The sequence below is a fragment of the Gouania willdenowi genome, chromosome 21, assembly GCF_900634775.1.
Source record: "Gouania willdenowi chromosome 21, fGouWil2.1, whole genome shotgun sequence".
Classification (NCBI taxonomy): domain Eukaryota; kingdom Metazoa; phylum Chordata; class Actinopteri; order Blenniiformes; family Gobiesocidae; genus Gouania; species Gouania willdenowi.
Window position 1 is genome coordinate 29335099 of NC_041064.1, and position 22992 is coordinate 29358090.

Genomic DNA, 22992 nt, shown 5'->3' on the forward strand with positions numbered 1-22992 from the left:
GTGAGCCCATAGTGGAATAGTTTTGACTCTCGTGGCTCATTTTAAAACCATTTAGGACTGTTGAGCAGCAGTAGAAATCACATGCATCAAACTTAGGGTCAAAGTTGGTCGGTCATACTATCCAATCTGGCTCCTCAGGGGATTTGCACCCAGTGAAACTTCCATTGAAAACATTAACAATATAAAGTACAATTCCAGGAGTCTGTTAGTAAATATTAAGATATTAATATCAAATTATTCAATGGTATGTGTCATAAAAGCAACTGAAGTTTTGCTTTTTTGCAGATGAAAGAGTGAGAATCAGTTTGTTCTGATCACAATCTTATTGCTAAAAGGAAAATGAATGAAATCATTCTATCACGTTTTACTTCCTCCACATGCATTAAAGTGGTCTTTGCTGAAATGATTGCAGCAGAGTTGTAAAGTCCATCTGCTTAACCTGATAACTACCAAACTAGATGCTAACCATGAGTCGGCACTTATTTTTCTCTTCTCTCTATTGGAGGTAAGTGAACACTGGACAAATGAAAATGCACTGGCTAAGCAGAGCCTGAGAACCCAAGTAATTCCTGCTGCATCATCATGAGAATGCTGAATCGCTGTTATACATGATGACTATTAGTCAAGTTACATAAAAATACTGAGAAGTGTGGAGGGTCTGAACTCTGGTCTTTGCACTGATACATGAGAAGGTAAAGGATGAGGCTGAAGTTAAAGGAAGTTTGTTTATTGATTTTAAATGTGTAGAAAATGTATTTGATCTTTCAAAGAAGCTCTGTTATGTTCAACGGAAAGTTGATCGTGTTTACAGTGAATCAATATGTAAAAATGCTCTTTAGGTGGTCAGAAAATGGTTAAACTAATTCAACATCACTCATTACATACTCCTACACATGTATGTCACTGAGTTAGCTGAGATGGATCTGATGAGCACTAACAGGTCAGGGCTTGTTCTTGTTGGTCATGATTTAAAGCTACATTGTAGGGAACGTTAGCTGGGTTTAGAACGTCATGAGACAGGTTAGTTTTACCCTTCTGATGATGTAGGGATAAACTTTAAATATTAACCAAATACAGGTATGAAGTACGGTGAAGAAACTGTAGTGTGTCTCTCACACTGCCAATGGGATTATACACAGGTGATTGTAGATCATTTTATACATAGGTTTTAAGTGTTTACAGGCATACTGGGAAAGGGAGCACTGTGTGAATGAATGCATACATTTGTGTGTGTGCATACATCCGATAAATATGTATGTGAATATTGTATATGTGTATATATGTCTTCTATATTAAATAACATTCTTACTGTTATATTTACTTATATAATACTATTTTTAATACAGAAAGACAATTACAATATATAACTATTACAGTACATATTGGAGAAGGGATAGGATTTGATAAGTTTTCATCTTCCTACCCCTTTTCAGGCATGATAATTTGATATGAGATATGTATGTATGTTGATGAGCATGTGTGGGTCTAATTAAACAGAGGTTATATATTTTTGTATAATTATATTTTCACAAGATATAATTTATTTCATTTATTAACAACAAATGGTATATATTTTTGGATGTGTGGGTTTAGGAATATTTGATATGTATGTGATTGCACAAAATGTATTAAATGTCACATGCCTGACAAAAATAAATAAATATATATATATATAAGAATAAAGCTGAAAACAACAACCCATCTTCAAACTGCTGAGCACCATCACAGTGGTTTAATCAGAGACATTTGATTCTGAGACTTGAAACAAGAAAAGAGAACAACCTCTGATCTCCAAAGGACAATAAGACGCATGTCAGCACAAGCTAGGTTTCACAAAAACAACGTTACAACCTGTTCTGAAGTCAGGAATGCTCCTGTGTTTGCAACAGAACTTTCACATCAACAGTATGTGTTGCAGCATTAAATGTGTTTAATAGAAAAGAGCATAAAGTTTAAACAAAATCCTACTGTAAAACCAAAGCAAACAACAAGATTTACAACGATTACTGCAAACTGAATGTACACATTTAAGGGAAGCATGAAGAGTGTCCTGATGTGGATGGTTCTGGCTGTTTAAAGCAGAAAGGAGTGGAAAGACAGTTCTGCTGCATGAACATGGCGTCACACTGACCCACAGCAGTTACGCAAGTGCACACACAGATGCACTCAGTTATTTGTTTGCACTTGAGCAGAGTTTCCTGGAGAACTCACTCAACTCAAAGGCTACGAACTAAACTTCCAGCAGACACGCTGCATGTGTGTGTGTGTGTGTGTGTGTGTGTGTGTGTGTTCATTCCTATGGGTCCAGAAGGCCCTGGAGCCAGCTGTGGTCCTGTTTCTTCAGTCTCCTCAGTTCTCTAAGCTGAGCCTTGGTGAGAGCAGGACTAACGGATTCTGCTGACACCTGCTCGGGTCTTGTGTCCCTAGTATCCATTTCCTCTTCAGAATCCTCTTCCTCTTTTTCACTGTCCATTTCCCCCTCTGCCTCATTGTTTTCCTCCCTGAGAGCATGAGAACAGAAAAGTCCTGAAGGTTTACATGACTCTGCATAGTTTTAAAAAAACACGTTTCTAAGTGTACTCTTCCAGCCTCGAACATGTTTGTTGACGCTACATTATGAGATCTTGAGTATCAGCCGCCAGGATTTATTTATTCTTTTTTAAACCAATAGTTGGAAACAGGGGTGTGCATTGCCATGAATCTGATGATACAATTCACGATTTGCATGTCACGATATAATATATCTCTATACTAAATACAGTATACATAGTATTGTATTGTGACATAAATAATCACAAATTTCACCTTTACAAGTACAAAATATCCAATCATCCCACTCTCTTCATCCCTAATGTCACCTACATTGCTTTTCTTTTATTGTCTTTGTATTATACTCTTAAATGTATTGCACTGTTTTTATTATTCTGTTTTTATTGTAAAGTGTCCTTGGGTGGCCTGAAAGGGGATTTTAAATAAAATAAACAATTATTATTGAAATGGTATGAAATACAATTCATTTTTGTTTTTTAAACTTGCGAGAACAAGTAGTAACAGTAATTCAAGTACAAAAATAAAAAAACAAGTGGTATGTTTATCAAACTTTCAAATTACATTTTTTAAAAAAGTTTAACTTTTGCTTTTAATTCTACTACTGTTTCTGTTGAGTTCCTAAATTCTAAAAACATTCAACTTCCAGCTGAAATGCATTGAAGTGTGACATAGTTTGACGAGGTCTGATGTGGTTCACTGACACCTAGTGACGGGGTATTTACATGCTATGCATATGTTAGCGCAATTAAATATTTTTTTTTGTATTTAGACTAAGGATGGGCGATATTGACAAAAAAAAATTATCAAGATAATTTCTGGTATTTATCATGATAATAAAAATCACGATAAATAGAAAAAAATAATAAAAAAAAATTCACAACTTAAAATGTAAACAGGTTTTTTACAAACACAAATAAATGTGAATACATCAACATTAGACACATTTAAAAAGGCTAAAATAGCTGCTGAATCAAAGAGTTCATGAGCTGATATTTTATGGAATATATTTGTGCATGTGGGTCACTTTATTAGTGTTATTGTATGTAATTCATTTATTTCCTCATTTGAAATAAAATTATTTTCTAAAAAAAAAAGCACATGAAAAGCAAAAATAACTCCATTAGTGTTTTTACTGTTGCTGAATCTTGTTTCATTTATCTGATAATGAGTTACATAAAGTTATGATTGATAAATATTTCTCTGATTTCCTATAATTAAACCAGATCAAGCTGATGATTTAATCATTCAGTATATTTAGGTGTAATAATCTCAATAGTTACATTAATCTAATGGGACCAGCTTTGTCTGTGAACACATGAAATATAATTAAAAAATATTGCGTTTCACAAATTGGGATGGATTAATAGTGACATTAGTATTTATGCTAACATTTATTTCACACAACGTGTGACATGTTAGTTTTTATATTTCCATAGTAAAGTGTTAAATCTGACCATAAACAGTAAGACGTGTTCTTTTTACTTGGTCTGTTCCTTATTTGGAGTGGTTAGTGTTAGCTTAGCATAGTTAGCTTTAGTTGAGTTTCCAGTTCATAATCGTTGCTACAGGTTCATCTCTGTCCCCGTGTTTGTGGAACTTTGGGTTTATCTGATGGAGGAACTTGAATGGGTTTACTTTGTTGGTATCTGGTCTTAACCAAGTAGCGGTCCATGTTGTATCGCAGCACGGCAGCTTCAGGTAGCTGAGACGAGCACCACACACACAGACAGATGGCGGTGCGTGAAGGGGGCGGTGGCGGTGCACGTCAGAGCTTCCGTAAACAACGTTCCGCTCCAGAGAATAAGTTGACAACAAACGGGCAGTTTTGGCCTGTGGAACACGGTTTTTTTGGGGGCATTCTTAGCTAAATTGAGCGACAAATGGTCTGTGGCCCTCGCTAATTTCAGACATGGGAATTTATCGTTTATATCGTGGGATGACATATTCTTACCGGTGAGAATGTTTTTGACGATAAATCGCACATTCCTAATTTAGACATTTTTTGGCTTGATACAATAATTGGCAATAAAACCATATATCACCTAATCAATTTTTTCTTACACCCATAGTTGTTTATAAAAGACTTTCATAAGAAAACTTTATTTTAAACGACTGCCTACACTGTCTTCAAAACCATCTCCCAGTGTTTCTAATGGCTGACACCAGTAAACTGGGATAAATACAGTACTTTACAAAAAGGTTTACTGTCATTTAGGAACGCTTGTGCTTCCATGCAGAATAAACCCTGTGAACGCACTGGAATGAGTGTTTGTGCTGTAACTGTACTGAGTGACTGACCTGTTGTCTGTGACTGAGATGAGTAGAGATCGTACAAACATGGAGCAGAGGTATGAGGTGGAGGGCAGGACGTGGGCGGGGGTCTGTAGGAGCTGTGAGGGGGAGGAGACGTGTGTCAGAGACATGGGAAGCCCAGCAGTGTAAGGACGAGCTGAGCTCCTCACCTCTCTGATGGAGCTGGAGCTCCTCTGAGCAGAAGGGCTGCTCACTGCAGGCTGAGGCTCCTCCCGCTCCTTACGCCGTTTCCCCAGCAACAGGTGGAACGGCGTCATGGCAACTGTGTCATCAATCACCAGCTTTGGAGAAAAAAACAGATCAATGAATGTCAGGAACAGCAGGAAGTGTTTTGGGTTGATAGGTTTGAAATCAGGTCAGGGGTCACCAACCACACAATGCTTCACCTTACAAACTAACACAGGGTGAATAGAACGCCTCCTCATTGTTACTGTAACAGGTTAGTCTCACCTGTTTACTGGAATCCATCAGTTTGTCCTCTTCAGCTTTGGTAGTAAACGTCATGAGGTCCTAGAGAAGAAAACTTTTATTATTTATCCTGCAGAGCTGGGCAACATGGACCAAAATTTACATCTCAATATTTTTCCTCCAAATGGCGATAGAGGATATAAACTTGATATATTTTTTTCTCAAAATAATTTTACAAGAAAAACACGGGGTCAAAGTCACTGGAGAAAAATGCCACGAAGGCCTTTTAGAGCCCGATATGTGACAACGACCCGAAACGTAACAAGATCCAAATTATTATAACATTTATCTTAATAAAACCTGACATGAAATAAATGGTCAGTAATGTAACGAGATGCTGAGCCCAAAATGTAACTTGTTTAACTAGTAACTCAACTAGTTGTAACTAGTTTTGGGTTCATTATTACATTATGGAACAGGCAAATTATTTTCCCCCGTAATATTGTAATAATTTCATTACATCATATGGTGAGTCAATGATTTATTGCTTCAATGTAGAGTGTAGTATCATACACAAATGTGTAATGCTCGAGGCATTGCGTAATCATTGACTCACTATGATATAATACAATGATAATACTATTAGGGGAAACATATTTTGCCTGTCCCATAATGTGATCACGAACCAAAATTATACAAGTTGTTATATTTTGGGCAAAAAGTTGAATTGTTATTAATTTTTTTTTTAGTAAAATCCAAGTATTGTTTCATATCTGGCTCTATCTAACAATGCCCTTTAATTAATCACCAGCACCACAATATCAACACGTGCCACTTATGGCTTTTTCTCACATTAGGGAAGAAATGTGTCAGTACATTCTGTAGTTTGACTTCTTTTAGGGCAGGTCTGAGTAGCTGAAAGCAGTTTTTACAGCACTCAGCAATCCAGTTCGTGGCCCCTTTAAGACAGTCGCAGGCGGGGCCACGTGAGAGGTGTGTAAACAAAGCCCTGTGAGCTGCTGCTGTGCAGCTTCAAACACAGCCAGTTTGTGGTTTTACAGAAGAGACAACAGTGTCATTTTCTCTATCAGCTACAATGATAAATCGCCCATGCCTATATAACACATAACTAGAACACTTTGTAAAAAGGTAACCCATGTCTACATGCTCTTATCTGAACTGGTGGATGATCTAAAACACATTATTTTGGTATTAAGAGTAATTTTCTGAATGTATTCAGACTAAAGATGTATTTCTACTCAGTTATATTTTTATCCAATAACTCCATGTCAACTCTACTGTAGGACACTGTACTATGGTTTAACATCTTAACACAATTTGAGACGCTTTATCTATTTTTACAACATCTCATGCAAACACTGCTTGGAGGGTCAAACCTCCATAGCTTTAGCAGTCTTGCAGCATTATTAACAACATGATATGAACAAGCTTAATATTTATTTAACATTTGTGAAATGGGTTTAAATTTTCAGACAAACTCTTAAATAGTCTGCTTGATTCAAACATTTTAGCCTCATAATTACACCTTGTAAAAAATCTTTAATATTTTAAATGTATTGCAGGTATTTTTCCTCACTAATGTCTTTAAATTTTAACATACTAGGAAAACTGTGTACCAGTGGAACAACATATTTTAGGTTTGATTGCAGGCCTTAGACAATGTGTTACCATACTGTATACAGTGAGATATCTTTGATTTCCTCCCACAACCCAAACACATTAAGTCCTAGTGAAGATAAGCAGGTTTAATGAATGCCTAATGACTGATGGGAACCAATAAGAGCATTAGGCTGAGCACTTCCTGCTGCGCTGCTGTTTACCATGTGCTGTGAGAGGAAGTAAAGCTGACAGCGGTTGAGCCACTGGCTGCTCTCCTCGCAGCTTTCCAGCATTTCCTCCCTCGGAGCAAACACAGCACGCATCACTTTTCCTGAGCAGACGGCCTTCTGGGAAAAGATGGGACGGGGTTCGCTGGGCTTGAAGACAAACACTGAAAGCAGAGAAGAAAAAGAAGCTGCGATCACTGCAAAAGTGGGCAGCTATAATTCTGCACCGACTCAGCATAAAGTAAAGAGTCCAACAGAGACTTTAATGGCAGAACAAACAGAACAGATGTACTTGTATCATTGGTGTAAAGCTTACAGTGGGTGTAACCACTCTGACTGCAGAATGCAGCCATGTTCTCAGACAGAGGGTCAGCCAGCAGCAGGCTGATGTCCATGGACGTGCTCCACTCCACTGCAGGAAACAGGAAGGTTAAAGCCCTGAAGTATGGACTGAGGTGTACATGAGGAGTGGAGCTGTGATCTTACAGGAGCAGGTGAGGAGGTTCCAGCACAGGAGCAGGTTACTGGTACTGGTTCCCAGCAGATACTTGGAACAACTCAGCTGCCCAAAACACAGATCTCTGAAAGACGGGAGGAAACAATCAGCCTCTCACAGTGTGCACTGTGCATAGCTCACAGGATTAACTCTCCAGCAGGAAGCTATGTGTTCATAACCAACGGGAATGGAGTTCCATGTGCACACTTTAAAATGCTGCGTAATGCCACTCAGGAAAGAAAAGCAAAGCAGACGAAAACCTTTCTTTGATGGGTTGTGGAGAGGAAAGCTGGCAGTTAGCATGCTGCTGATGTTTCATGTCTCCTCTGTACGTCCTGAGGTGCTGGGCAGCTGTTTAAACAGCCTCAACCCCTTCATCTACTCTGACTCACAACGTCCTCCACAAGAAACAATGACACAGTTGAAGTCTTTTTTAATGAGAAGATGCAAGCACATATTTGTATATTATGTATATGATTATCCTTTCTTTTTATATTTTATTTTATTTATTTTTTCTGTTTTTTTTTTGGTTCTTTTTCTGTTTTTCGCACCAACTACCAAGTTAAATATCTTGTGCTTTTTTAAACTGTACTTGGCTAATAAAAACCTGATTCAATTATCCATGTTCAATGCCAACTCAATTACGATTACAGAGACTGGCATTTTTTCCGATTACATTTAAAAAATTATTATTTTTCCCCTGAAATAAATTACAATTATGTTCTCAATTACTTAAGTTCAATTACAAATAATCACAATTACTGAGACTTTAATAAATAAGTCCATAAAACGTAACCTTCCTCTTGTGTTAGCATCTCTAATGATAACAAGTTGGATCGACCCGTGTTTTAAATCAGCTGTAAAAATACACTCAAAAACATTATCCATCATCTAATTTGTTTCTCATCTCTTGGTTTCCTTGTTAGATTTCCTTGTCCATGAAAATATTGGTATTCATATTTTTGATGAGGGCGTCTGAGCTTTTTTTCTGTCAGTATATAGTTTTTTTAATGGTAAAATGATCCTGAAGAGAACAAACAAGTAGTGGGAAAACCAATTTCCCTCTGGGATAAATAAAGTACTTCTGATTCTGAAACATATTTTAATAATTGTTAACCACGTATGTGTAAGTCACAGAACTTCATACCAGTGTCAGTATACCTCTAGATTGCCACCATTTTTTTTTTTTTTAAATGGTATAATGATCCTCAGAGAAATGACAGGTACACTTAATATGAAACATATTTTAATGATGGTTTACTACATAGGCCTATGTGTAAACCATAGAACTGTAACGTGGTTCCCAGTTTTGCATTTTAAGTAAATTATCTGAACTCAATTCAATTAAATTACAATTACCCCATAATTGTAATTAATTACCTATTACGTGACTGCAATTATAATTGACCACAACCCTGTTTGGAGCATCATCCACTTAAAACAAGCAATCATGCAACAGTAAAGCCAAATAAATATTAGCAAATAAACTGTTGGTTCTTGTATAATATAAGTTCCATTTTTAAAGAACTAGGAGTAGTTTTTTTGACCCTTTTCCCCTCCATGAACCGCCACCTTAACGTGGTGGAGGGGTTCGAGTACCCGAATGATCCTTGGAGCTATGTTGTCGGGGGCTTAATGTCCCTGGTAGGGTCTCCCAAGGCAAACAGGTCCCAGGTGACGGGTCCGACTAAGAGCGGTTCAATAGCCATATATGTATAGGAAAAAACAAAGGCAGTTCATGTCGCCCGGATTGGCGCTACCGGGGCCCCACCTTGGAGCCAGGCCCGGGGTTGGGGCTCGAGTGCGAGCGCCTGGTGGCCGGGGCTTTGCCCACGGGCCCCGGCCGGGCAGAGCCCGAAAGGATGACGTGGGCCCACCCTCCCGTAGGCCCACCACCCGCAGGAGGGATCATATGACGCCGGTGCAATGTGGATCGGGCGATCTGATCCCCGGCTACAGAAGCTAGCGTTAGGGACGTGGAATGTCACCTCTCTGGCGGGGAAGGAGCCTGAGCTTGTGTGCGAGGTGGAGAAGTTCGGACTAGATATAGTCGGTCTCACCTCGACACATAACAAGGGCTCTGGAACCAGCCTTCTCGACAGGGGTTGGACTCTCTTCTACTCTGGAGTCGCCAATGGTGAGAGGCGCCGGGCCGGGGTGGCTATACTTCTTGCCCCCCGACTTAGTGCCTGTACGTTGGAGTTTACCCCGGTAGACGAGAGGGTAGCCTCCCTCCGCCTTTGGGTGGGGGGACGGATCCTGACTGTTGTTTGTGCCTATGGGCCAAACAGCAGCTCGGAGTATCCACCCTTCTTGGATTCCTTAGAGGGAGTACTGGAGATTCCCTCGTTCTGCTGGGGGACTTCAACGCTCACGTTGGCAGCGACAGTGAGACCTGGAGGGGCGTGATTGGGAGGAACGGCCCCCCTGATCGGAACCCTAGCGGTGTTTTGTTGTTGGACTTCTGTGCTCGTCACAGATTGTCCATAACAAACACCATGTTCAAGCATAAGGATGTCCATATGTGCACTTGGCACCAGGACACCCAAGGCCGCAGTTCGATGATCGACTTCGTAGTCGTGTCATCGGACTTGCGGCCGCATGTCTTGGACACTCGGGTAAAGAGAGGGGCGGAGCTGTCAACTGATCACCACCTGGTGGTGAGTTGGCTCCGATGGCGGGGGAGGATGCCGGTTAGACCTGGCAGACCCAAACGTATAGTGAGGGTCTGCTGGGAACGCCTGGCAGAGTCTCCCGTCAGAAGGAGCTTCAACTCCCACCTCCGGGAAAACTTCAACCATGTCTCGGAGGAGGCGGGGGACATTGAATCCGAGTGGGCCATGTTCCGTGCCTCTGTTGCTGAGGTGGCTGATCGGTGCTGTGGCCGCAAGGTAGTCGGTGCCTGTCGTGGCGGCAATACCCGAACCCGTTGGTGGACATCGGGGGTGAGGGATGCCGTCAAGCTGAAGAAGGAGTCCTACCGGGCCTTTTTGGCCTGTGGGACTCCGGAGGCAGCAGACAGGTACCGACAGGCCAAGCGGAGTGCAGCCACGGCGGTCGCCGAGGCAAAAGCCCGGATATGGGAGGAGTTTGGTGAGGCCATGGAGAACGACTTCCGGACGGGTTCGAAGAGATTCTGGACCACCATCCGGCGTCTCAGGAGGGGGAAGCAGTGCACCGTCAACACTATGTATGGTGCGGATGGTGCGCTGCTGACCTCGACTCGAGACGTTGTGGATCGGTGGGGGGAATACTTCGAAGACCTCCTCAATCCCACCGACACGCCTTCCAATCAGGAAGCAGGGCCCGGGGACCCGAGAGTGGGCTCTCCTATCTCTGGGGCTGAGGTTGCCGAGGTGGTTCAGAAGCTCCTCGGTGGCAGGGCTCCGGGGGTGGATCTCCTCAAGGCCCTGGATGTTGTGGGGCTGTCATGGCTGACACAACTCTGCAACATCGCGTGGACATCGGGGGCAGTGCCTCTGGATTGGCAGACCGGGGTAGTGGTCCCTTTTTTAAGAAGGGGGACCGGAGGGTGTGTTCCAATTATAGAGGGATCACACTCCTCAGCCTCCCCGGTAAGGTCTATTCAGGGGTACTGGAGAGGAAACTCCGCCGGATAGTTGAACCTCGGATTCAGGAGGAGCAATGTGGTTTTCGTCCTGGCCGTGGAACTGTGGACCAGCTCTACACCCTCAGCAGGGTCCTTGAGGGGTCATGGGAATTTGCCCAACCAGTCCACATGTGTTTTGTGGACCTGGAAAAGGCATTTGACCGTGTTCCTCGGGGATTCCTGTGGGGGGTACTCCGGGAGTATGGGGTATCGACCCTCCTGATAGGAGCTGTTCGCTCCCTGTATGACCGGAGTCAGAGTCTGGTCCGCATTGCCGGCAGTAAGTCGAAATCGTTTCCGGTGAGGGTTGGACTCCGCCAGGGCTCCCCTTTGTCACCGATTCTGTTCATAACTTTTATGGACAGAATTTCTAGGCGCAGTCAGGGCGTTGAAGGGGTCCGGTTCGGGGGCCTCAGTATTGCATCACTGCTTTTTGCAGATGATGTGGTCCTGTTGGCTCCAACATACCGTGACCTTCAACTCTCACTGGATCGGTTCGCAGCCGAGTGTGAAGCGACCGGAATGAGAATCAGCACCTCCAAATCCGAGTCCATGGTTTTCGCCCGGAAAAAGGTGGAGTGCCTTCTCCGGGTTGAAGATGAGGTTCTGCCCCAGGTGGAGGAGTTCAAGTACCTAGGGGTCTTGTTCACGAGTGAGGGAAGGATGGAGCGAGAGATCGACAGGCGGATTGGTGCGGTGTCTGCAGTGATGCGGAGTCTGCACCGGTCCGTCATTGTAAAAAGGGAGCTGAGCCAAAAAGCGAAGCTCTCGATTTACAGGTCGGTCTACGTTCCAACCCTCACCTATGGTCATGAGCTTTGGGTCATGACCGAAAGAACAAGATCGCGGGTACAAGCGGCCAAAATGAGTTTCCTCCGTAGGGTGGCTGGGCTCTCCCTTAGAGATAGGGTGAGAAGCTCAGTCATTTGGGAGGTGCTCAAAGTAGAGTCGCTGCTCTTCCACATCGAGAAGAGCCAGATGAGGGGGCTCGGGCACCTAATTAGGATGCCCTCTGAACGCCTCCCTAGTGAGGCGTTCAGGGCACGTCCCTCCGGAAGGAGGCCCCGGGGAAACCCAGGACACGCTGGAGAGACTATGTCTCTCGGCTGGCCTGGGAACGTCTCGGGGTCCCCTCGGAAGAGCTGGAGGAAGTGGCCGGGGAGAGGGAAGTCTGGGCCTCCCTACTGAGGATGCTGCCCCCGCGACCCGGAAACGGCTAAGCGGAAGAAGATGGATGGATGGATGGAGTAGTTTTTTTCCTGGGAAAATCTGCTGACTCAGTGTTGCATGAGGGAAGTGAATGTAATATGGAACCACAGGTTTCATGTGCTCTGTGACCCTGATGTCGCAGTATGAACGGAGACATTCTTCTACTTTTTTATTTCCTGCTAATCAAATGATTTATTTCTATTTGTCTGATAATTGTTTTATTCATGACTATTTGTTTCTTTATTTGATTCAACTTTTCTCCCTGCATGCTTCGCTTCGCTCGCAAGTCACATGACTGGTAAAATTGCAGCTTTAAATTTTGAGATTAGAAAATCACATTTTGAACTATTATCGCAAATGTACATAATCATTCATCCTTAGTTTATTTTGATGATTAATTACTGTATTTGCAATGTAAACAATTGATTTTGACCCTAAATGATGTGTATTCCTTGTTTCATGTCTTTAGAGTAAAAGCTTCTGTCCTCACCTGATGTCTCCAGGTGGCTGTGACAGCGTGGTCAGCAGCTCCCAAGAAGCCGAGCTCCACACAGTCACCACCTCCTGAAAGCTAACGGCTAGCAGAGAGCCATCAGCTGAAAAACAGCAACAGCTGGGCACCAGGCCGTGGTAGGCACCGACAAAATCACAGGACCAGCATGGACCTTCATCTGAGAGGAGAGAGAGAAAGGAACACAGACAGCAGAGGATCAATAGAAAAATACAAGCTCATGGGGCCAGAAGAAAAAGAAGCCGAGCATGGCACAAACACACCAAAGTGCACTGGAAACCACTCATGGTGGAGCTTTGTCATATTCAACATGGGTTTTTAAAGAAGCATTAATTTGAAGTATGTTAATGCTAATTAAGGTTGGCGACCGTGGCTCAGGTGGTAGTGGGTCGTCTTCTGATCGAGAGGTTGGGGGTTCGATCCCAGTACCTGACTATGTGTCGAAGTGTCCTTGGGCAAGACACTGAACCCTAAGTTGCTCCCAGTGGTCGACTAGCACCTTGCATGGCAGTCCTGTCCCACTGGTGTGTGTGAATGTGAGAGTGATTGGGTGAATGAGCTGATGTGTAAAGCGCTTTGAGACTGCTTCAGTGTGGTGATAAAGCGCTATATAAAATCAAGTCCATTTACCATTTAGTCCATTTAATGGGTGATGAAGCATTCAAAACCAAAGAGAATGAGCCCACACACATTTCTCCCCCTTGTCTTGAACAGGCTGTGAGATGCATGATTTGTACTTCTAAATCCAAGCTGGAATTTTCCACGTCGTCCTTTGAACGTGACAACAAATGACGCTGATGTGCATTCACAACGGCTTAGAGAGGCGTTTACTCTGCCAGAAATAAAGAGGAAGAAGACGACGGCTTGGAGACTGAAAGAAGACAAGCTCGGTGGACCAACCTACTGTTTGGTGCTGCGGAGGCATGCACGGAGGTCTTGCTGTTAACAGTCACATAAACAGCGAGTAAATAAATAACCGTATCACACTTGGAGTGAGAATTAGATGCATATTTTTGTCAGAGCCCAACCCAAACCAGACAGTTAAAAGCTCGTTTTTTCCTCATACAAAAAACAAATTTACGTTTGTTTTAAAACTTCTTGAAAACTGTTGTAAAGTCAGATAATTCACTGCTCATTCCAATCAGGCACCATACCAAAATCCCTGAGAGTACCTGCTGTGAAACCTCTGTTAAAAAAGAGAACACTGGATGCCTCTATACTGGCTAACTATAGACCAATCAGCAACCTTCCATTCATGGTCAAGATCATTGAGAAGGTGGTCTTCAACCAACTGCGTCAATTATTAACATTCAACAAAATATTTGATCAATTTCAGTCAGGGTTTCGTTCTCATCACAGCACTGAAACTGCTCTTATCAAAGTGATCAATGACATAAGGTTGAACACTGATTCAGGAAAAGTATCTGTTCTCATTCTGTTGGATCTAAGTGCTGCATTTGACACTGTAGATCATACAATTTTGTTGCACAGATTGCAAACATGGGTTGGACTAAATAGAAAAGTAATGCAGTGGTTTAAGTCATACTTGGAGGAGCGAAGTTATTTTGTAAGCATTGGAAACTTTGAATCTGACAGATTACCAATGTCCTGTGGGGTTCCTCAGGGCTCTGTTCTTGGACCCCTTCTGTTTAGCCTTTATATGCTTCCTTTAGGACAAATTTTACAGAACTGTAAGGTTGATTATCAGAGCTATGCAGATGACACACAACTATATCTATCACTGAACCCAGATGAGGTGTTGTGTGACTGTTTAGAAAAAGTAAACTGCTGGATGAGTGAAAACTTCCTTCAACTAAACCATGACTAGATGGCGGTGATTGTCTTTGGTAACAAGGAAAAGAGGACTGCTGTCAGCAATTATCTTGAGTCTCGATCTTTAAAAGCTAAAGACCAAGTCAAAAACCTTGGTGTTCTGATTGACTCAGATCTTACATTCAGCAGTCAGATCAAATCTATCACAAAAACAGCCTTCTACCACCTAAAGAACATCTCCAGAGTGAAAGGTTTAAGGACTCAGAAAGATCAGGAGAAACTGGTCCATGCTTTTATCTCAAGCAGACTGGACTATTGTAATGGTCTTCTGACAGGAATCCACCAAAAGAGCATCAAACAGCTACAGCTGGTTCAGAACGCTGCAGTATGGGTCTTAACCAGAACAAAGAGGTCAGAACACATTACTCCAGTTTTAAAGTCTTTATACTGGCTCCCAGTCAGCCTCAGAATAAACTTTAAAGTTCTGCTGCTGGTGTATAAATCTGTGAATGGGTTTGGTCCAGAATACATCAGTGACATGTTAGTCAGGTATGAACCCAGCAGGTCTCTCAGATCTATGGACACAGGTCAGATAGTGGAGACCAGAGCTCACAGTAAACATGGTGATGCTGCTTTTAGTTGTTATGCTGCAAAGAAGTGGAACAAACTGCCAGCAGAGCTGAAGTCAGCATCGCATCTGAACATTTTTAAATCAAAGTTAAAGGCACTTTTTTTCTCTACTGCGTATGATTGAGAGATTTTTGATCATGTTGATGTCATGTGTTTGTTGGTGATTTTACTGATGATTTTAATTGATTTTACTGATGATTTTAAATGTTCTTATTGATTTTAAACAATTGAATGTTCTATCATGTAAAGCACATTGAGTTGCCTTGAGTATGAAATGCGCTATACAAATAAATTTGCCTTGCCTTGCCTTGGTAAGCCCCCTTTTATTGACAAATAACTGTTAATGTCAACATCAGATCAGTGAACGGGTATTAAGCAAACATCAAACTTGAGTTGTCACGACTCCAAAATGAGTAACCACGATACTATACCAGACAAAGTATCACGGTTCCAAGTAATATTGCAATACTGAAGCCTTTTTTTATTATTATTATTTTTATGAACTGCAATGTAAGTTATAAATACTTATTAATTACTTAATGTGTTGTTTGGTGCATGATAAGAGTACATGAACAAAAGCATATAAGCAATAAAAAAAACTAATAAATGAAGTTAGAATTTATATGGTTGAAAAAAAAAAAAAAAAAAAAAAATCAGTTTCCTTTTCACATCAATTTATGTTTAACTAATATAAATAATCAACTTAGGATAACAAATCCATTGTCTTTTTTAAAAAAAAAAAAAAAATTATTTGCTTCTCCAACATAATAAACCATAGAGGATAAAATACAATAAACAGGAACTGATTCCCTGAGGAAACTATATTTGTATGCAGTGACATCACTGGTGTTTTGAGATTGGATGTGATCCCTTCCTTTGTATGTATATAATTTGTAAATATTGTTTGTACATTGTAAATATGTCTGTAAATTAAAAAATAAAATAAAAGTCCGTGGGGAAAAACAAAACAAAAAAGTGTTCTCTCCTTTGGCTCCTATAGCTCGCGGCAGCGCCTGCACAGTAGATCTCCTATTGCTTTACCATCTCTGCCTCGTTTAAAGCCTAAATAGTTCCAAACGGGACATTTGGAGTTAGATTTTTCAAGCCAAAATTGCGTCCAGGCGAGACAGAACTTTAGCTTGATGTTTGTTTTGAAGCGAGTTTCTGTCGAAGCGGAGCTGTCTTCAAGGAGTACTTGCCGGCAGAAACACACCAACAGCCAATCAGTTACAGATGGGCGGACCAAGCATGTGGAAACAGCCTATCATATCTCTGGACGTCATCAGTAACAGGCAAACAGTCAATCATTCAGCAGCTGTGTAGTTCGGTTGCCATGTTGGTTTGTTTTCAAGTGAATAGCGTGCAGTGAGCTTAGACTGTGTGGTGAGAAGCCGGGAGGAGAGTAGAGGCAGCCGCTATGTAGCGGAAACTGGCACCGGTGATATCTTAATCCGCGGTAGTACCGTCGTGTAGAATTTAGTACTAGTAGGAACCGTTACACTTTGGCACTGTGGGGTACCGTAGGTATCGTGCAACTATACGTCAAACACAAACAGGCGTGCAGTGTGCACAAGAGACCCAGTGGATCTATTTACATAATCCAAGTTTCAAAACTAAGGATAATCCATGTTCTTGTGCAGACAAAGGATTGTATTAACAGTGGATGGTTCATAGCTGTTCTCCTCTGCTCGATGGTTCTGCCTGCAGCGCTAAAGTTGCTCTCACTTTAGCTGCTGCTGCAGAAATGGGAAAAAAAGCTGCAACGCAAGTACATTATGTGACCGAACCCGACCACCAGTTCTAAAGATCTGTCCGAACCTGATCCACTGGGTACCATTGAGCTTCGGTCAGGTATCCATCCTCTAGTCACAGTATCAGCTGTGTTGCTGTTTGAGTTCACGTGTTACAGCACCAGCAGCTACACTAACGACCGTTGTGTCACTATGGAATCTGATTTCTAGGTCCTGCCCCATGCTCCTTTAACTTTATAATAATTTAACAAACAAACACATCAATTTGAGAACCAGTCTTTGTTAAAACATATTTTTGCAGTAGATGAAATATCATTTGAATTACATTTTTAGAATAGCCTGAATCAACTTTAATTTAACAAACTTCTGGGTAGTTATAGGTCAAGATTTAACACTGAGCTCTACCAAGAAATGTATATAACATGTTATAGTTCCACCTATTAATATAGTGTTGGCAGCACTACTCCTCACCCTCAGTGTGGGCGGCCAGCTGCCAGGCTTTGAAGTGTCCGTCCTTGCTGCTGGAGACCAGCACGGTGGTGGTCTGGCTGTCAGTGGCCGGGCTAAAGCACAGAGCTGTAATCCTGTTCTCGTGGGGCGCCGAAATGGTTGTATTCAGGACAAAACTGTAAGGGATTTGTGATTGGTTTAGTAGTAAATGGTTCTGATGTTTCTTCAGTACCAACATGAGACAGAAAAACAAGGAACAACTGAAACGTACCTTTGTGTTTGATCGTCAAAAGCCCAGAGTTTCAGGTTGAGCTCCAGCTCAGCATCTTTCTGTTCTCTTTCTACTGTCGCAAGCCAGTTACCAGAAGAATTAAAAGCTGCTTTGACCACTTCAAATTGCTGCAGATCAGACTGATAGATGTACTCCTGCTGCACAATATCCAACTAAAAGAAGACAATATGAGTCAGACAGCTTGGAGGATGTAACCAACTCCACACATACAAGAAGCTTTAGAAAGCTTACATTGTACATCAGCTTGTCTCGTTGGAGGGAGTAAAACTGCAGGTGTCCTGGTTTCCCATTCATCACCAGAGCTTTGCTGCGAGGGTCTATCAGCAGGTCCGTCTCGATGCTTTCACCTAAACCAGGATCAGCATCACAACACACATGCAGCATTATCTCCTAGAACTAGAGGTCTCATATTGTTTCACCCAAATGCACTATTAACACCGACTATATTAAGTCTGTGTTAACTGCGACTTAATAGCTGTGTGCGTTTTCATTAAATTGTCCCTAGGCAGGTAGGAGGGCACAGGTGCATCCAAAAAAAAAAAAATAGTTGAATTTTTTTTGTCACTCATTTCAGAAAGTGAAACCCATATATGATTTAGACTTATGGAAGAGTGAAATATTTCAAGCATTTTTTTCTTAACATTTTGATTATGGCTTACAGATAGTGAAAACCCAAAATTCAGTGTCTCAGAAACATTTATTATTACAGGATCAATAAAAACAGGATATTTTAAACAGAAATCTCAGGCTTTTAAAAAATAATTTCATTTCTATGCTTTCAATACTTGGTTGGGCTTCTTTTTCATGAATTACTGCATCAATACGGCGTAACATGGAAGTGATCAACCTGTGGCACTGCTCAGGTGTGATAGCAGCCTTTTAAATAGAACAGGGATGCTGATACGTTCCATTTATATTGCCATGATACAATACACAGACTTTCAGGAAAAAAACAATCGCTATTATCTCAGTAAAATCATGTGATTAAGTGTGATTATAAATTTTGATTGTTTGACAGCACAAATATATCTTTATTACAGCTAGGCAATCAAAATAATCTAATCTTAAGAGCTTTTACAACCCTCTCAGTTTCAGGGTGTTTAAAACCAGTAAGTTGGTTTATTTCATTTTTAGCAGCTGACATCTCCTTTGCTTATCAGACATTGATTTTATTTATTTTATTTATTATTGTCATTTAAATAATAAAAAAGGGGGAGCTCATTGAGGTGCAACAACTTCATTGCTTTACTTGCCAATAAACGCCAACCCGCGTGCTTTCTTAAATAAACAATTACAGAATAAACTTAAGTTGAGAGTGGAATAATTGTGCATTCAAAAAAATCAAAAAAATCGTGGTTGAGGGTTCAATAATCATGATTTAGATTTGTGTTATCATCTCCCAGCTCTAATACAGTATACTGTATAGACACACTGTTCGGCTCTTTTATTTAAGCCCTCCGAAAAGGCTTGCCAGGCAGCACACAATGTCCCCAACCCTAAACCGAACACACAGCTATGTTTGCAAGGACCAGAAACTGAACTTTAATACACAGGATCAGACCTTTTCCAGACAGTAGAGAGTATTTTATAGGAACAGGTTTATCATTTATGTGCCAATACAGCCTTTTTATGAGCAATAAAAAATGCTGCTCTGCTGCTATAATCTGCACTCACCTTTGACCAGGCCCTGAATTACTGCTGACACTTTAGCACCGCTTCGGATAATTGTAATCTCTGTCGGAGGACACACAAAGCGATTACGCAAGCACACACATTTGCACATACTTCCAGTATAACAGACAAAACCATTTTGGGGAAAAACAAACATGTCAGCAGCTCTACTACGACTGCAGTATAAACATATTAACAGAGCCTGTGCTGTCAGTGTGTAGCAGCTCTTACTGTTGTCGCTGTGAGTCGTAGTGAACAGCGTGCCATCAGGTGACACAGTCACGTGAGTGATAGCAGCACCCAGTCGAGGCAGGAAGTCCCGCTGTGTGTCTTGGTTGTAACGCCACTGTACGAGCACTGACTCCACACCTCCACTCAGCAGGTTAGTGCCTGCAAATGCAAACACAGCACAGACAGACGATAAATAGAACGATTAATGAAAATTAACTTGGTAACTTTTCCAGTGTCAGCATATTTAGGGCCCTATAATTTCCACCTTAATGAAATCGCAGACAAAATCAAACAATGAAAACAGAATCCACTGTTGAACACGGAAATGTACAGAATGTGAATGAAACGCCGTCACCGTGAAGCAAAGATGTTTGTTATGAGGACATTTTTCCATATTCCGTGCACCACCCGCCCCCCTCCCGTCCTGAAACATAGTCTAAACTGCCAAAAAACTATGCAACTCATCAGTCACTCCAAAAAAACAGTTCACGCATAATTTTTATGCGTCTGTGAAGCTCCGCCCGTTTCTGCACTGGGGCTCTCCCTGAAAACATGATCAGCTTTAATCAGCTTCATTTGCTCAGAGTGATTAAACAATTATTTTTGTTGTGGCGCAGTGAATTAAGACACCACTCAAGGAAGCAAAGGGTTGCGGGTTCATGTCCCGCTTCAGTCTTTTTTCATGACATATTTTTTGGACGTCGAGATGACTCTGTCGACATTATTACATTAACTCATTCAGTGCCAGCTAGGGATGTAATGATTAATCGTAAGGCAGTTAAAAATCGATTCATAGGTATCACGATTGATATCGATCTTCTGAAAATTGAATCGCAGTACTTTTTTTAACCAGCAGAGGGCGCTATCCAGAAGTGTAGGCGGCGGGCGGAGTCTGCTAATGCTTTCTTTCTGGCCGCCTTCTACTCTTAAATATGTTAATAAATGATTCATGACCCCTTTAGCACCGAAATAATATCTGTAATATTACATGAATATCTGTAAAAGTCACGTTATTTTATTAGCTCTGTCTGCTAGCATAGCATCTCTTCTTCACTGCTAGATTAGCTGCATGGCAACCGACCACGAGGTTACCAGCGCCCTCTGCTGGTTCAAACAAGTATCTGACGTAAATACAGGGCAATGACGTTTTTTTTTTTTTTTTTAAGTCCAATTGTTAAGGCACAAAATACATTTTCAGTTGCTTTTTTAAAAAGAAAAACAACTATTTTGCAGTTTTGCATTGTTTATTATAGAACCAGAATTTAAATTAATAAGCTTCTTCTTCATTTGTATTATTCCTTTATTTATTTAATTCAAGATTTATTTTTAGTTAAATTGCATTATTTTGAACAGTTTATCAAGGGATTCTTTTGACAATGAAAAATAAAAGGAAAATAGTACAGTATTTTTTCCCCCCCCAAAAAATAAAGGAATATTTTTCAATCATCATTTGTCTAGTCTCATTTTGTAAAATAAATCATGAGAGAATCGTATCGTGAACCCAATATCGTGAATCGAATCGTATCGGGAGTTGAGTGAATCGTCACATCCCTAGTGCCAGCCATTTTATACCCCCGACCCACATAATATTTTCTATTTTTCAAAAAAAAAAAAACATTTGTTTCTGGCTCGTTTCATTCTTTTGTAATCAGCCGTTGAATAGAGCAAGTTTTACACAAATCTTCAGTTTCAGAGCAAAAAGCTAAGAAAAAAGCCTTTTTGTAAAAAAAAAAAAAAAAAAAAAAAAAAAACCCTCTCAGTGACTTTAAAGCTATTTTTTTTTTTTTGCTTTAGTGACAACTCTAACATCTGAACATCGTTTCCTTATAGAAGACACAAAAAAAACACAGACCGGGCTTTTGTTATTTATTGTTTATCTATCTGGGTCAGAGTTGAATTGATTTCTTACTGTATTTTGGCGTCCCTCCAACTTTCTCTCCCGTCAGTCTGCACACACGCAACTTCCTCTTCCTCTCGGACATACAGAGTGTCAGTGCTTGCGCCGTTTTTTATGGCTTTATCTCACAATCGCCACATTATCCATGGTTTTTTCATCTTATTTCAGATAGATTTGGACATGCTTATCATGAATCAGGGGGATGACAGTTTTAGACTTTTACAGTATAATAATAATAATAATAATAAATAGGAAAAATTAATATAAAAATTTTAATATATACAATTAGTGCAGGTAGTATTGTTGTCTGTTGAAGCATAGTCTTATGGAGGTATTGATGGGTGGGAGGGGAACAGGGCTGGGTTATCATCCCAGGCCGGAAATTGGATTGAAATCAAGAAATTTGGTTGCCAAGTAAAGATCAAAACCAGCTGCTGCGTTTCCCTACCGTATATGTACCGTGACTTCATTTTTTCTTCTGTGAGAGCAAGGCAGTTGACACAAATTAAATCTAATCTAATACACGTCAACTATGACAGCATGCTCAGTTTTAGTGACAAACCGATACATCGGCCGATTTTTGCGGTTTTCCGGGGTATTGACATCAGTTGATGCGGGCTGCTGCATTCACCGATTCGCATTATTTAATATTTGTTAAATATTTTTTACTTGTCGTTTTACCTCACCTTTGTTAATTACAATAAATCATCAATTTTTTTTAAAAATTGAGACTCGTATTATTTGTTATCATTGTGTAATTTTTCTGATGTAAATTGAGGGAGCAAAAGTAGTATTGGCTCCAAATATCGGCTCAGGAAATTCGGCAGTCCGTATCGGTCATCGGCTCAGGGTAATGGAAAAAAATTGGTATCGGCATCAGTCCTAAAAAATCCGTATTGGTCGATCCCTACTCAGTTTTCTACCAATAAATCCCATTGACTGTTTAAGGTATTAATTTAACCTTGCTGTGGTCCTAATGTTCTGGCTGATGCAGTTTATCAAATGACACATTTACCTTCTGGAGTGAAGCACAGTGAGCCAACCGTGGTGTGATGCCAGTGCAGAGTAGAGTATGTGTATTCCTTCTTGTGGCTGAAGTTTCTCCTGAGTCGATGAAAAGCAGTTTGAATAAAAATCAAAAAAATGTCCACTTACAAAAATCCACACTGTGACCACAGGTAATCTCAAAGATGAGACCTCTGCAGCAGCAGTCCCTGACCCTGGATTTCCACTGGATGCGCATCTGCTGTCCGGCAATCCCCACCGCCTCCCATTTTACTGAGTATCTGTTGCAGCAAGGACTCAGAAGATCCCACTAACTTAAGTGTAATCGCACAATATATTTATATATGT

The 22992-nt window shown here is 41.0% G+C and overlaps 1 protein-coding gene across 1 annotated transcript in view; it reads right to left on the reverse strand.

Moving 5' to 3' along the window:
• Positions 1-22992, reverse strand: part of wdr75 (WD repeat domain 75) — a 31667-nt gene continuing 8675 nt past the window's right edge. Inside the window, exons 8-21 of the mRNA XM_028435896.1 lie at positions 22655-22743; positions 19743-19901; positions 19515-19574; positions 18072-18187; positions 17820-17992; positions 17570-17724; positions 12924-13104; positions 7605-7699; positions 7435-7530; positions 7113-7282; positions 5314-5373; positions 5013-5144; positions 4849-4940; positions 1-2501 (exon numbers count right to left, since the gene is read on the reverse strand). Coding sequence (XP_028291697.1) covers positions 2297-2501; positions 4849-4940; positions 5013-5144; positions 5314-5373; positions 7113-7282; positions 7435-7530; positions 7605-7699; positions 12924-13104; positions 17570-17724; positions 17820-17992; positions 18072-18187; positions 19515-19574; positions 19743-19901; positions 22655-22743 — 1783 coding nt within the window. The 3' untranslated portion in view covers positions 1-2296. The remainder of the gene's footprint in view (positions 2502-4848; positions 4941-5012; positions 5145-5313; positions 5374-7112; positions 7283-7434; positions 7531-7604; positions 7700-12923; positions 13105-17569; positions 17725-17819; positions 17993-18071; positions 18188-19514; positions 19575-19742; positions 19902-22654; positions 22744-22992) is intronic.